We start from the raw sequence: 16483 nt of genomic DNA on the forward strand, positions 1-16483 counted from the left end.
AACTTAAAATATGTTTCTATAAATGCATTGAGGGAAATCAATATTGGGAGAGTCATAATATTTTGTTATGGTGGATGTAGAAATCTGATGAGTTGTGAATATTTATTTGGATCACTTTTTTCATGGATGGGAACCATATATATTTTTAATTTTGTATCATCATTAGGTACTTGATGAAGGTACTTGTAGGCGATGAAATTGATAAGACAGATTTCACGATTTTTGAGAATTGTGCTCTGTATCTTTTGAAAAGGACTGCTACCCAAGTCATGGAGGAAATGGTGCAACATGATATTTATCAATGAATTGTATAATTTAATTCACAATGACATAGGATTGTATACGATATTATATAAAAATCTATCAATTATAATGACTCATTTTGTTATCAGACCGGTGACAGGAATGGAACACCTGAAATGTTGTCGACCATGCTAGAGAGAGAGTGCCTCTTTAAAGTTGAGGTTGGTTTAAGATTCGGTGAACGTGTCTACACGGTAAAAAATGTAACAGAAGATGCTCGTGTCATTGCTCAATTTCCCTCTGGTGTAAATGTTGGTGTAAGTGGAATTCATTGATATGTAATTTAAAATTTCAACAATCTGAAAAATAAATTTTATAGTGTTTTTCATGATTTAATTTAAATTGTGTTTTATTTGTTTATACTAATCTATTGAAATTTATGTTGCATTGCAAAAGTTGCAGGAAGTTGCTTCCAAGTATAAAGATCGTAGCAATATTATTGAGGACGAACCAGAAGAAGAGGTAAAATGGACTTATATTAAAGAGGGATATACTTTTTTGTATTGATTATTCAATTTATTTATTTACGACTAATATAATATTAATATTGCAGAATCCTGTTGAGATGAATGAAGAGACATGTTCGAATTCAACGACCACCTTAGTCACTCCCAAGAAATGTACTCGGATGAAATTGTCCCCTACGGATGTAGATGGTGGTGATATACAATTTTCAGCAACAAAGAGGCCAAAGAAATCGAATGTCAATTAATCTTTCAGGCCATGCTATTGTTTTGCGTGATTTTTCTCAAATTTGGATTATATTTCACATCGAATTGCTGGTTTTCTTCACTTTTGATTTCTATCGAACATATGGTGTGCGCATAAGAAACAGCTCTTTAAATATATTTACACAATATTAAGAACCTATATATTTAAAATTCCATAATATGCAATTACCTGCCACAATTTACACAATATTCACCCGAATTTGTTTTACCATCTTCAAAATCAGTGTCTGTTGAAAATTTGGAGATGTTGAGCTGGTCAGCTCTGTCGAGCACGAGTAAGCTCTGTCGAGCTGGTCAGCTCTGTCGACCACGGGTCAGCTCTGTCGAGCACGGGTTAGCTCTGTCGAGTACGTGTCAGCTCTGTCGATCTGGTCAGCTCTATCGATCACGGGTCAGCTCTGTCAAGCACGAGTGTTCTCTGTCGAGCACGAGTCAGCTATGTCGAGCACGTGTCAGCTCTGTAGAGCACGGGTCAGCTCTGTCGAGCACATGTTAGCTCTGTCGACCACGGGTCAGCTCTGTCGAGCACATGTTAGCTCTGTCGACCACGTGTCAGCTCTGTCGAGTACGGGTCAGCTCTGTCGAGCACGAGTGTGCTATGTCGAGCATGTGTCAGCTCAGTCGAGCACGGGTCAGTTCTGTCGACCACGAGTCAACTCTGTCGAGCACGGGTCAGCTCTGTCGACCACGAGTCAGCTCTGTCGACCACGGGTCAGCTCTGTCGACCATGAGTCAGCTCTGTCGACCACGGGTCAGTTCTATCGACCACGGGTCAGCTCTGTCGAGCACGGGTCAGCTCTGTATAACCACAAGTCAGCTCTGTCGACACGAGTTAGCTCTGTCTAGCACGTGTCAGCTCTGTCCACCACGTGTCAGCTCTGTCGAGCACGGGTCAGCACTGTCGAGCACGGGTCAGCTCTGTCGAGCACGAGTGAGCTCTGTCGAGCACGAGTTAGCTATGTCGAGCATGTGTCAGCTCAGTCGAGCACAGGTCAGTTCTGTCGACCATGAGTCAGCTTTGTCGAGCACGGGTGGGTCAGCTCTGTCGACCACGAGTCAGCTTTGTCGAGCACCTGCCAGCTCTGTCGACCACGAGTCAGCTCTGTTAAACACGGGTCAGCTCTGTCGACCACGAGTCAGCTCTGGCGACCATTGTACCCTTTCCTTTATTAAAAGAAGTATAATATCAAACTAAATTATTTTTTTGGACAATATCAAACTAAATCATTAGTTTTAAATCTTCAATGGTTCAAAAATATGTCCGAGCCAGATAATCAATCCATGGATGAAATAATTTAAATTATGGACTAGGTCAAATCGATATTTTATAATACAATTCCATATAAGGTTTAGAAAAGCCCATTTTTTGGGTAGGGCTTGCACATATAACTAAATCAAATTTTGTTAACTTATCAATATCAATATGGTATATATATATTGAATCCCGTAGCTGCAATTAGCTATTAGCGTAAATTGTCCCCCATTCATAGTCACTTAGCTTTGGAATCCCTCAATCTTCAAATCCGCATCACTTTCCATAATCTTCAAATAGGCTCCTTCTCAAACTATAGACGCAAATTCAGTCTTTCTCTTTCAATTTCGATGACACAAATTAGGGATGTGCGTCATCCATGGCTGCAAACGCCTCTTCTCAACAACTACAGATTCATTCATGGCTGCAAAAGAAGGCAGATTCAGTATATCTCTCTTTCAATTTCGAGGGCCCAAATTTGGGAGGTGTTTCATCCATGGTTGCAGACGTTTTTTCCCCATCATCGTAGATCCATGAATCAGGGTAAGTAATTGGTAGTGATAGATTTGGAAAGGTGCGGATTTCATCCTTCACATATTGCTCAACACCTTGATTTTTTATATAAATTTCTGAATTTGCAGACAATTACTACCACAGACCCCTCCCGTAGCCAATTAATTTACAGACGCGGACATCGGTGCCGATGATTGAAGGATCTGCTCTTTCTCTGTTTCGTATTATCTAGGTAATCACGCATGTGCTCGGTTTTTCTCCATTTTTTCGATTTCAATACTCTGTTTTGTAGTGGGAATATGAAAAATATATGGAGTTTTGCTTTCATTTGGATGCTTCTCTCTTATATAAAGAAATCAAAGACTTAAGCTGCCTATTGACCGGTTTAGCATTTCATTATTTTTCAAATAAACCATTTGAACCCACTTATATTTTATAAAGTAAAGTGAATCCCCATATTATCACTAATCCATGATTATTTTTTCTTACAATTGGTTTCTCTTCATTAGAATGGCCGGCATCCACGTAACAATGAAAGAACTGCACAAGGCCTCCAAACATAGATTCTTTAACCGCAAATGGAACGAGCGAATGGGAATATTAGAGAATCTTGATCGTATCCGTTTTTTATGGCTTAGGACCATGGAATACGGACGACAGGTTAGTGATGTTAAGGCTGCACTTAAAGTTATTGATTATGTTCCGCAAGATCTCTACTACACGGTCGCCGAGATATATAATCAAATGGTCGTTAAAAGACCGGGGCGCGTTGACAAAATTAAGTTTGAGCGTTTCAAGATCGCCTTGGAGGACAAATTTAGAGCTTTATATCTGGGTGTCCAAGTTATCGACGAAAACTATGAACCAATTGAGATAGGTGATTCGGAGGAGGATCCATCCGAAGATGAGGCGGAATTGATGGACGAGTGTGAAGATTAGTGCTAAAAATCTCATGTTTTATGTTTACAATTCCTGTTCGTATGTTTTATTTAAATAAGTGCTTTATGGTTTCATGAATAGTTAATTTAATAAAATTTCATAATTTCCCCTTAAATTCTAAGTGGACAAAAGAAAATGGAAATATATTGACGTGCAATATTTCCATAATTGTCCATAATTAGTCAAATTATAAGTTAATTTAATAAAACTTTATAATATCAATCGTTCAATATTTCCATAATTAGCCATATTATCTTAATATAAAGTATTATTATATTACATGAGAAATAAAAGAAAATGAACGATTGATAAAAATCTGTTATTCACAAGATTGACGTCGTGATTCGTCGCATGTATTCCTGCGCAATGACTTTTATGTTAAGAGGACTTCATTCGACCCGGCTTTGTAAATAATGAAAATATAAGATGAAACTTACCCATGATTGAATTAAAGTGGTTGAGAAAGACCGTGTAGTATATATACAAAGGAAGCATGTCGAAATGATAGATGCTTGAAAGGGATTGCCAAAGGAAGCACTATCGGAGATCATTACAAAAAGTGCAAACGTCCAATTGGGTCAATTATTATAAGGTATTTTTAAGTCAAAGTTAAAATAATATTATATAAATGCATTGAGGGAAATCAATATTGGGAGACTCATAATATTTTTGATATTGTGGATGTAGAAATCTGATGACTTGTGAATATTTATTTGGATCGCTTTTTTCAAGGATGGGAACCATATATACTTTTAATTTTACAAGTAACAATTTACACCTCCCTCCCCCTTAAAGCATTCACCAACGCACAAAGATCAGATCACAATCGACGGGACAACATTGGTGGTGGCTGCCAACTCTGGAATGATCGCCAGCTCTGGAAAACGCACGCTCTGGAAAATCCGCCAGCTCTAGATCTTAGTGATCCGTGGTCTTCAGTCAGATCTGGAACTTAGCTCTGCTCTGGACTTCAGTCAGCTCTAGAACTTAGCTATGTTCTGGAAGTACGGTCTGGCTCTGGAAGTATGCTCTACTCTGGAAGTACGGTCTGGTTCTGGAGTCTGCTCTGCTCTGGAAGTCCGCTATGTTCTAGAATTCTGCTATGCTCTGGAAGTCTACTCTGCTCTGGCATCCTCGAAGTTTGCTCTGCTCTGGCGTTTCATTCTGCTTTGGTCTAACATTTCGTTTGCTCTGTAGACCTTCTCTGCTCTGGCACAACGACTTCAGCTCTGGCAAGCTTGGCTCTGGTCTGGCGCGGAATTCAGCTCTGCTCTGGCGCGAGTTTAGCTTTGGTCTGGCACGGAATTCAGCTCTGCTCTAGCGCGAGCTTAGCTCTTTTCGGGCTGCATCAGTAATGTTTCTATATTTCTTTTAATCCATTCCTAATTATTTACCCTTAATTTAATCCCTACTACTATAAAACCAACCACGATTGTCTCTCTCTCTCTCTCCAACCTTTTCCGCCCTTTCTTTTTTACTGTAATCTTATGTATCCATAGTCAATGAAATTTCACGGTAAATTTCATCATTTTTGAAATGAACATCATCTTTGTCAAACTTTTGATTATCTAAACTTTTAAAAAGCTAATAATCAGCCTCCAATTTGGCTACTGCGCTTCATACATTTTTTTCAACTATAAATAATGGTCAGAACACTCTACCTTTTAACCCCAATCAAATTACATACATTCGGATCAATATTAATTTCTATTTCATCTTCATCTTCGTTCATCAAATTATGAATTTTGAGGTATGTACTTCATTGTGTAGTGAATACAGAGCTGACCCGTGCTCGACAGAGCTGACGCGTGGTCGACAGAGCTGACGCGTGGTCATCACTCATTTTATTAAAATCCATGCCCACCAAAAGTATCATATTTAGGTTAACTATTAACTCAATAATAATAATAATACTTTTTAAAAGCATGCAGATACATGGATTAAAAGAATGGGAAAAGGATTTAGGTTACAACCTTTCCTTCAATATAAATGTGCTCAAGTGCTATTGGAGGGGAGTAGCAACTTTTGTATTCCATCCCTAGTGCTATTGGGAGTCGATTCTGATCTATCCAGCCAGAAACATTCAGGTGCAGGATAAGAAACAAAATCATACAAGTAGGGATGCCAATCTAACTCGAAACCCGATAAGCTGACCCGATTAACCCGCCACCCGAGAGGGTTAGGGTTGAATATTTTCACCCCGATAAAAATTACAACCCGACTAGCCCGTAACCGAATAGCCCGGAACCCGATAGGGTCAGCCCGACCAACCCGATGGGCTAGCCCGAAACCCGAATATTTAACATAGAATATGTAGATATAAAAATTAAAGATGACAAAATATTATAAAGTCTCATTATTTTACTTTTCTGTAGTTTTGAGATGCTTTGATTCTATGAGTTCAAACTATTGTTAGATATTTTATTGTTTTTCTTTAACAAAGTTAAATATTTTATTGTTAAAAACTTATTTTTGCTATGTAATCTTGATGTTTCTTTTTAAATATCTTATATTTTTGCATTTCATGTTTACTATATAATTTATATCTTTGATTTCTATGTATATTTTATACATTATACATAGATTATTGAAAATAATAAAATACAAATGATTAATTTATTTTTACGCCTTTAAGCCAATTAGCCCGATGGGCTAGCCCGAAACCCGAACGTTTAGGGTTAGGGTTGAAAATTTATAACCCGACAAAATCCCCAACCCGATTAGCCCGTACCCGATTAAACCGAAACCCGATAGGGCTGGCCCGAAACCCGATAGGGCCGGCCCGATTGACATCCCTACATACAAGAATGAAATAATAAAACATTATTTCGATCCAAAGGCATTAGATAGAGATAAAGAGAGAACTGCGCCTCTAACAACAGCTAGCCTAGTCCATTTCAACAGCCATTGTTGTGGTACATATGACTAGCATTAACGAATTATAGTAAAAACATAAGCAGAATATATTCAGTCTAACAAACACAAATCAACCTGGAACGGAATTTCTTGCAATGTATCATTTCCATTGTGCAAGCATAAACATGCATCTACTACTTTCCATATTGGAAATCCAACAACAAGCTAGCACGAGTTTCTCCAAAGTACTTACATATTAAGTACTTTCATCCCGCGGCTCATCTTCTTCACCTTCCCCTCCATGCTCTTCTCCTTCCCTTTCATCCCGCGCCTCATCTTCTTCACCTTCCCCTCCACTCTTCTCCTTCCCCTTTCCGCGCCTCATCCATGCTCTTCTCCTTCCCTTTCATCCCGCGGCTCATCTTCTTCACCTTCCCCTCCATGCTCTTCTCCTTCCCCTTACCGCTCCTCACCTTGGACAGATAATAGTCACTTATTGGTGTAGAACATGGCAGTGGTGGATCTGTGCTCTCGGCGTCATAAGAAATACCACGCATGCGTACGGGATAGTCGTAGATATTGAGTTTCTTGGACTCTTTTTCAGACAAATCATAAACCATAAGCTGCCCACTATCACTCGCTTTTGCTTCAACAAACAACCAGCGATCATCTTTTAAACCCAAGGGTCTCTCCACATCACCAAGTGGGGGGATATCATCACATAATACACCCCACGATGTTCCTTCCAGTACAAAAGCCTTAATACACAACTCAGAAGAACAAGACTTCCAATAGGCAAGAGCACCTATCGAACCACGAACCTTACAAAGTAAAAAGTAAGCTCTGATGGTTGTGGCTGGTAAAGGGATGAGTTCGAAGCTATCAGTAGCAAAATCAAATGACAGAACATGAAGAGCCGACGGGTCAGTAATCGAGTGCCTCTCGAGGTACTCTTTTATCTTTTGTTCCGAGGGGTCAACCCTTACTACCCAATAACAACTCCCAGTCTCCTCAACAGAAACACCAACACCAGCGGCGACACAACCAACAGCATGCTTAATCTTCTTCCACTCATTATCTTTCGACGAATACAACTCAGTGTGAGACTTGCAACCATGATAACCAGTTGCTCCATCTGTTTCATCAATTTTACGTATATAATGTTGAACATATCGTCTTATCACCTTTAAGTCTCCAGATTTAGCATCATAGCCCAGACCACTATATGTCACAATGCCATCATTTGGAGGGGGTAAGAAATTGGGCGGAGTAAGGACTTACATTTGGTTAGTTTTTAAGTTACAAATGAAACTGTTGCCATAATTGCCATGGAAATACAACAATCCACCACAACTACCACCAAGAACTGTATCATGCTTTTTAAAGGAATTAACGTTGAAATTTTCAGATACAGACAGCTCTACTGGACACATAACTGATAAACGATACTTGTTTCTTTCATCTTCACTAACAACAGCAAACCCAGCCATTCCTACCAAATACAAAACAAAAAAATATATATTATTTTATTACAAAAAAAATGTTATCATCATCCTCATCTGCATCTAAAGCGCATATAACAAATTTCTAGGTCAATATTTAAAAACAGAAACAATTAATTACTTTCATCAAAACAAATTATACAGTCAATTTATATCATCCTCCAATCCTCTGCAGTCACATAACAAATTTCTAGTTCACAATTTTTTATACTATTCGAAATAATTAACTCGTTCGATCTCGTAAAAGAGAAAAAATTAAGGAAAAACAATATCATCAATTCGTAAATCCACAAACCTCGTCTTGTACTGTGCAATCGAATCGAAGATCACGTTTTGGTTCAAGCAAGGGGCAACCAAAATTCGCCGAAACGCAGCAGCCCTAATATTTTCCCCTTTCCCTTTTCCTTCCGCTGTCTTTATCTTTTTGTTATAGAAAAGTATCTGAGACGATCAACACTTTGGTTATTAATTTCTAGTAGTAATAAGTAATCTATATATTATATGAAAATACAATTTCTAATGTGCACTTTTTACCGCCAAATTTTATCTTTCATGAAAAAAAATTCCACACCATGATCTCTCCATTTTATACGCCACCACTTCCTTCCAAAGTTATAGTAATCAATAAATTTCTTTACTCTACTCTTTTTCCACAGTAGTTTTTCCAACAAATTTAGTTTCTTACTTCAATCCAAATACACAATCGCAAAACAAGTATATCAAAGAATTCCAAAATCATTATAAAATCACAAAATTGGTGGGCATAAGGATTCCAAAATTATTTCAACTCAATTATAAAATTGTAAAATTGGTGAAGGATTGCTTCAAAATTTTTTCGGGCCTTCTTAGAGTTGAACACACAGAGTGTGTAAGATACTTGAAGAGATTTGGTTTTTTTTTTCTTCTACATTAATCCATAATAAAAATTGCAAGATGCAACGAAAAGTGGAAAAACAATTGCCACGTACCTGGAGGAATCAAATGAATAGATTACAAAGAGGAAAAGAGTGGTGCTTTGCAAGAGTAGAATTAGAACGCAATATTGAATTGCAGAAGAAGAATGCGGCGAGAAATATAGAGTGCTAATTGGTTTGGGCTTTTTTTTAGGTATTTATGTATTTAGTTGGGCTTTTAATTTTGGACCACTAACTAGATTTTATTTATTTATTTATTATATAAAATATTAATTTAAATACAACTTTCAAAAAAATTGAAACTATGTCTTATTCATTTACTTTTATTAATTATACAATGAAATAAATAGTAAATGGTAGTATACATTAAAAAGTTAGAAATAAGTAATTATTATGACCTAAATTTCTATTTATATATTATATGAAAATACAGTTTTTTAAAAGTAATATTTTTTCGGTAAAAAAATTGACAGTTTTTCTTCTTAAAATTTTAGAAATATTTCCAACAAACGTGTTTACATTTTTTTAGTTTCTCTCTTAATTTCTCTATAGATCTTATAATTTTCCTATGTTTTAACAAAATTCAACAGTAGCAGCACCAACAATTTTTTTAACAGATTTGAACAACACCGACAGAGAGATTTGATTGAAGTTCATTTAAATTTGATGATTTCTTAAGCAATTGAAGGAAACAACATACACATTTTTTGAAGGAAATATGTCTTTTGAATTATTCACCGTGGTAAATAAGAAGAATAATTAAAAGAAAAAGGAATAGAACTGAAGAAAAAAACTTGCCTCTATTGGCATCTTATATGATGACATTTTCTTAAAAAAATTCTTTTCTTTTCTTTCTTTCTTTCTTAATTGAAAGAGACGATTGAAATTTTAAGATGTATAATGATGAGAAAAAGCATTTGAAAGTAACCACTTTCAATTCCAACGAATCCTTTTTATGTTGCTTTCAGCTCTGATGAGCTCATTTTTCTTCCAAATTTGCAATGTGACGATGAATTAGATATAAATTTGCAGGAGATAGAATAAAAATAAAAAGAAAAGGGCATTGAGAGAAGAAGATGGGCGCATAAATATATATTTTTTGGGCAGAAGCGGCTCATAATTGATAAAACAAAGTAGGAATTCTTAAATATATTTTTTAGGGATTCTTAAATATTTATTTATATTATTTTGGGCTAATTAGTTTAGACTATATAAATATATATAATCTAATTTATATTATCAATGAAAATTACCTATTTCAATTTTCTGTTTCAAATATGAATGGTGCTTATTCTATAATTTCAAGAAAGAAAATTACACTTTTAAAGATAATAAAATTTAAAAAATATAGCTCAAATAAATTATATGTATACAATACATAATTGTTACTCATTATCACTTATGTTTGCTTTTCTGAATAAGTTGTATATTTATACTCATGATCAATTAAAAAAATAATTAGTTTCAACTATTAGAAAAATTAAAGTTTAAAATTTAAATATTTTTAGATTCAAGTTATTTATTAAGTAGTTGATGTGAATGATTCTATTAAAAACTAATAATTTATATTTACTTATATTTTATATTTATATTTATTTATTTAAAATATAATTTAATATCGGTGTTTATCGTGCATCGCACGGGAGGATGTACTAGTAAATTAAAAATGCGAAACTAACTAAGGGTGTATTCGTTGTGGATTTCCACAGACTTTAAAAAGTCTATGGAATTTAAATTCCATGGAATTCACATAGATTCCAGACGACTTTCAAAGAATTCGTGGTTGGATTTCACCCCGATTTTCACTGATTTTCGAAGACTTTACGGGATAATTTTGGAATTGAATTCCATGAAACCAGCGCCCGCGGAGTCCCAGCACCGCTGGAAACCCAGCGACCACTGAGTTCCAGCGAGCGATGGAAACCCAGCGACTGTTGGGTTCCAGCGAGCATTTATGATGTAAGAAAATCAATAATACAAAAGAAAGGGACAGGGCAATACACCTCGGGTTGCATACATAATTGCAGAAGTAGGATTCAGCATGATAGCCTTGCACTGTTCGATGAATGATCCAAACTGGTCATCTAAATGATCCAGAATTTATTGCTTATTTTAATCAGTGAAATCGCGAAAAATGCTGGAAAATTTATCACTTACCCAAATTGTGTATATAATGATAAAATTTGGAGGAAACTAATCACAAAAATGATCGATGATTCATTCACTTACCTGAATAAATGCTGGAAAATTTATCACTTCTCCGCGACTTTCTCGAGCTCCGCCATCACATCAACAATCGGGTAGTACTTCTGCATCTGAAGGATCGGCACCCAATTCAGCCGCCGGTGATGAATCACCGCAAAGACCGATCCGTAATCCGCCCCGCTGCCGATGCTCTCCAGCTCCTGCAGGTGGCTGCAGAGTGCGTCGATGATGGCGTTCGCCGCCGCGAATTCGCCGCGGAACCACGCGATGATAGCGTCCTTGGCGACAACCTCCGGTACTGGCACCGACCGGAGCTGCGGCACCACCATCGGCTTAGCCGGGATCCGGTCGCCCAGTAACAATACGCCGGCCGCCGGCGCCATATTGTTGAATCGTTGTTAGTGTGTATTTGGTTAGATTTGTTCGGAGTTATATTGTTGAAAATGAAGCTAAAAATGTGAGAGAAATTGGTTAGTGTGGAGAGCATGGACGGATCGTCTCAAAATTCTGGATCATTTAGATCATTTGGATCGGAGAGCATGGACGGATTTGCCTTGCACTGTTCGATGAATTGCTTCAGCTGATTCAGCTTTGATGCATCCATTACTGAACTACTTTGTGCAGCTACTTGAATAAAAAGTGTTTAGAAATTGAGAGGGGGTGGGAGTCTCAACGATTGCTGAGTTCCAGCGCTCGCTGGCTTCTTGCCGCAGGCGCTGGAACTCAGCGCTCGCTTAAAACTTCATGGATTTCAATTCTCGTGGTTCTTGGCCGGATTTCGTCGTGTGTATTTTTTGGATGAAATACATGAAAGTCATTCCGGATTTTAAGTCAATGGAATAACGAATACACCTAGATTTGTATGGATTTTAAAAAGTCTTGAACGAATACACCCAGATTTATATGGACTTTTAAAAGTCTTGAACGAATACACCCAGATTTCTGCAGACTTTTAAAAGTCTTGAACGAATACACCCAGACTTTTAAAATCCATAGAAATCCATCAAATTCCACAACGAATACACCCCCTAAATGTTAATCTTTATCTTTATCTTTATATATATTAAAAGCAAAGTAAATACTCCCTCCGTCCGCCAAAAGTAAACCATTTTTACTATATTGGGCGTCCGCAAAGAGTAGACCACTTTCCTTTTATGGAAATGGTCCCACCACCCACTTTAATCTTTTATCCTTACAAATACTCTTTATTTACAAAAAAACCCACCCCAAATTCAATCTAAACCACACATCTCATAAAGTGGTGGGACCCTTTCTCCAGTACATCAAAATCATCAACAATTTTATTAAATCTCGTGCCCAACCAAAGTAGTCTACTTTTGGCGGACGGAGGGAGTATAAGTTAATTCAATTGCAAGGGTGTAATTGGAATTGGAAAAAAATGAGCAGTTAAAAAATAAAAATAAAATTCAATATATTTTATCCACTTAAAAAAAATTAAAAAATTATCCCACAACTAAGGAATAAAATTAGAAACCGTCCAATCCAATTTCAAAAGAAACCGTCAAATTCAATTAATCTTTTATTTTTTTTATCTTTTTTTTTTAATTTTATAGATAGAATACATTTTTTTTTATTTTTAAGCAATTATGTATTAGATAAAATATGTAATGTGCATCTTGAATGAAAGCTCACGAAATGACCTTTAATTTGATATATAATATGTAAAAAAATAGATTTAAAATAAGCAAGTTATGATAATTTAAAATGATAATACATAAAATAATTTATATATATATATATATATATCACAATAATATTTCTTCAAAAAGTAATGTTATTTAACTTGAAATCAGAATCGTATTTCAGTTTTATGAAATTATCAAATTATGCATTTTTATTTATTTTATAACAAAAAAATATTAATAGCATATTATGTAATTATCATAAATGATATATATTACTCCCTCCGTCCCGTCCAAGACGCTACATTTGCTTTTCGGCATGGGATTTAAGGAGTTGTAGATTAATATTTTAAGTGTGTAATAATAAAGTGATAAAGTAGGAGAGAGAAAATAATAAAGTGATAAAGTAAAAAAGAGAAAGTAATAAAGTGATAAAGTATGAGAGATAAGGTATAAAAGAAATATTTAATTAGTGTTAATTAAGTGTTTAAAATTCCTTATTTTTGCCAAATATAGAAATGTAGCATCTTCGTTGAGACGGCCCGAAAAGGAATATGTAGCATCTTGGGCGGGACGGAGGGAGTATATATTATAATTTATATTAGGGAACACTAATTCAATAATCTTATGTAATTAATTGAATACTAAATAAATTTTAAAAAGTATAAATTATAATTAGAGGTACACGAACTTTCTCAAATTCTCAACAATTAATTCTTCAAACTGTATATTTAAAAACTAGTGTGTAACCCGTCGAATTTCGACGGGTATCATTTGGTGTTATAATTTATATGAAAAAGCAAAATTTAGAGAAAATTTTAACTTCTTGTACGCCAGTGGGATCTCAATCCTCGTACACGCCATTTTCTATATTACATTGGGGCCATATATTTGAATTGATATATAATAAATAATTTTACTATTTATTCTCATAAAAAAATTATAATGATACGTGTTCATTACCCATGCAGGGTCGCCAAAGCCTAAATCAGGAATTGGTGCCCTACGACGACAACATTAATCGGACCAGTGGTGTGTTCAGAAAGAACATCGAGGAGTTATTTCCTAACCAACGAGAGGAGGAAACTGAGTCCTGTTCAGACGAGTCCAGCGCTGATGAGTCCAGCACTGATGAGTCCAGCGCTGACAAGTCCAGAGCTGGCAAATCCAGCGCTGACAAGTCCAGTTCAGACGAGTCTGTGGAAGAAGAGCCAGCAAACCACAACAAAGAAGAGATGGCACAAAATAATATGCAGTATATGGAAGACTTCACCCGGCCCGTCATAGGGGACACTAACACCTCGGCTATTGTGCTCCCCACCGCAGTCAGAAATTACAACTTGAAGCCGAATGATTCAAGTTTGCTACCTCTGTTCCATGGGATGCCGAATGAGGACGCCCTGCAGTTCATTCGCGATTTTTGCACTCAAGTGCAAACCATCCCACTGCTGACTCTTACGGAGGATCAATTAAAGCTCAAGTGTTTTCCTTATGCACTTAAGGATCGGGCGAGGACGTGGTTGCTATCTCTGCCGCTCACCTCCATAACCACTTGGGGAGAGGTGTGTGAAAAGTTCACGCTGAAATATTACCCGAATCACAAGACGCAGAAGATTAGAGCTCAAATCATGAACTTCATCCAAGGAACGACGAGCTCGTCCATGAGGCCTGGGAAAGATTTCAAGAACTCCTCCGCCAGTGCCCGCAGCATCAACTGCCCAATGTAATGTTGATGCAATTCTTCTATCACGGGCTGATTCAAACTGCTCAATTTATGGTGGACAACACTACAGGCGGGAACATAGCTAGAAAGACAGCTGCAGAGCTGAACCGGATTTTCCAGACTCTGGCTGAGAGTTCTCAGCAGAAGTCGACCCATGGACGCCGGGTTGAGGCCAACGCAGTAGCACCGATTGGCGAGCTGCAAAAACAGTTGGCTACCCTTATGAGAGAAGTACAACAGCTTAAGATGAGCAACTTAGAAGTTCCTCCTGTCCGGAAGCAGAATGTACCTCAGCAGTACAATCCTGGGTTCATGCAGCCAAACACTTTCGAGCACCAGCAGCAACAGTACCGACATTTAGGACCTTCACTGGAGGAGACAATGCAGAAATTTATGCAAGCTAGCAAGCAAGCGATGGAGGCTCATAGTGCTACCATTAAGCGTCTCGAGACTACAGTTGGGCAACTCACAGGGGCCTTGAATCAGTTGCAGCAGCCGCAGCAAACTGGAAACCCACAGCTACATCAAGCCCACGCTATAACAGTTATCAAAGTTGCCAGCGCTGACAATCCCCTACCAGAGCTGATAAGGACGCCAGAGCAGATAAGATCGCCAAATTCGATAAGGGCGCCAGCTCTGATGAGCCCAGCTTTGACGAGACCAGCTCTGACGAACCCCTGCCAGGAAGAGAAGGTAGAATAGTAGATGCAGACAAAAAGGCGGAGGAGCAAAACTGTGGAAGCCTTCAAAGCTAGCCAACGTCCCAGTCCACCTCTGCCACCGGTGATTGTTGATCCAACCCAACGACTACCGAAGCAAGGAGATCCAGGCAGCTTCATTTTTAGTATTGGCTTGGGTAGAGCTGGGGAGGTCTCGGGCATGTTAGACTTGGGTGCGGCAGTCAATTTGATGCCGTTTGATATTTTTCAGAAGTTGGGTAGGAACGAAGATGAGCTGAAGTGCACTAATATGAGACTTCAGCTAGCTGATGATGCTATAAGCAGCCCACGTGGACTCTTGGAGGATGTCGAAGTCACGGTGAGAGGAATCAAAATGCTGGCAGATTTTGTGGTGCTCGATGCAGGGAAAGGCATTAGAGGAGAGAACGACCATCTTGTTCTGCTTGGCCGGCCTTTTATGGCTACTACCCAGACTCGCATTGATGTGGGATATAGAACTTTGAGTATGGCCGGGTCAGGTAGATCGGTAACGTTTTCAGTTTTCGATAAGAAGCCTGCCAATTCCACTTCTTTATTGCATATATATTCTTATGTTGAGATTTCTGACCATGTGGAAGAAGTGGAAATTTTCAGTGCTGATAATCTTTTGCCAGCTCTGACCAGTCCGCCAGCTCTGACCAACCCGGCAACTCTGACTAGGCCGTCAGCTCTGACCAGTCCGCCAGCTCTGACGAGCCTGCCAGCTCTGACGAGGCCGCCAGCTCTGGTGAGCACTTGCCAAAATTATGTTGAGGAGAAATTGATGAGCACCTGCCCGGAAGAGGACGAAATAATGCATGAGTTTCTTGATAACCTGCTAGATGAGGTGGCCATTGAAGATAAATTTTTGGACAAGCTACAACTCGACGTTAATGCAGTTCATGAATTACCGACTAACTTGAAAGACGACGCAGTCGTTGAAGAAGAATGGGCTGAAGTGCGGAAATACAATGATGGTGTCGTGCAAGAATTGCAGGGTGTACTTGTGGGGGATGAATCCAACAATTACGGAAGCGACATCAGTCACGTCTGGATCGACGGGAACTAGCAACTTGAGACCACAAGCAACGTTAGAGCCCTCCGAAGTGCACCGGTGGGGGTGTCGATGGAAGTCCTCCGACGCTCGAGTCAGTTAACTGATATAAGTTTTAAACGTATGCAACGTAACAAAAATAAATAGATG

General features: G+C 37.9%; 1 protein-coding gene across 1 annotated transcript; it reads right to left on the reverse strand.

The window, feature by feature from the left end:
• Positions 1–6585: 6585 nt before the first annotated feature.
• On the reverse strand, positions 6586–8084 carry LOC131026042 (uncharacterized). Its single transcript, XM_057955818.1, has 3 exons — positions 7952–8084; positions 6979–7870; positions 6586–6946 (listed from the first exon to the last, which is right to left on the reverse strand). Exons 1-3 carry the CDS (start codon positions 8082–8084, stop codon positions 6844–6846), a joined length of 1128 nt encoding a protein of 375 aa, XP_057811801.1. The 3' UTR covers positions 6586–6843.
• Positions 8085–16483: the final 8399 nt, after the last annotated feature.

This window comes from Salvia miltiorrhiza, chromosome 5 (assembly GCF_028751815.1).
Source record: "Salvia miltiorrhiza cultivar Shanhuang (shh) chromosome 5, IMPLAD_Smil_shh, whole genome shotgun sequence".
In the NCBI taxonomy this organism is placed as follows: domain Eukaryota; kingdom Viridiplantae; phylum Streptophyta; class Magnoliopsida; order Lamiales; family Lamiaceae; genus Salvia; species Salvia miltiorrhiza.

Bases quoted from the DNA above. Each gene is read 5' to 3' on its own strand.
- LOC131026042 (XM_057955818.1), bottom strand. From the start codon at position 8,084: ATGGCTGGGTTTGCTGTTGTTAGTGAAGATGAAAGAAACAAGTATCGT. The intron at 7,871-7,951 runs GTAGTTGTGGTG...ACCAAATGTAAG, and splicing joins GCATGATACAGTTCTTGGTG to TCCTTACTCCGCCCAATTTC. The intron at 6,947-6,978 runs TGAGGCGCGGAA...GAGAAGAGTGGA, and splicing joins GGGAAGGAGAAGAGCATGGA to GGGGAAGGTGAAGAAGATGA.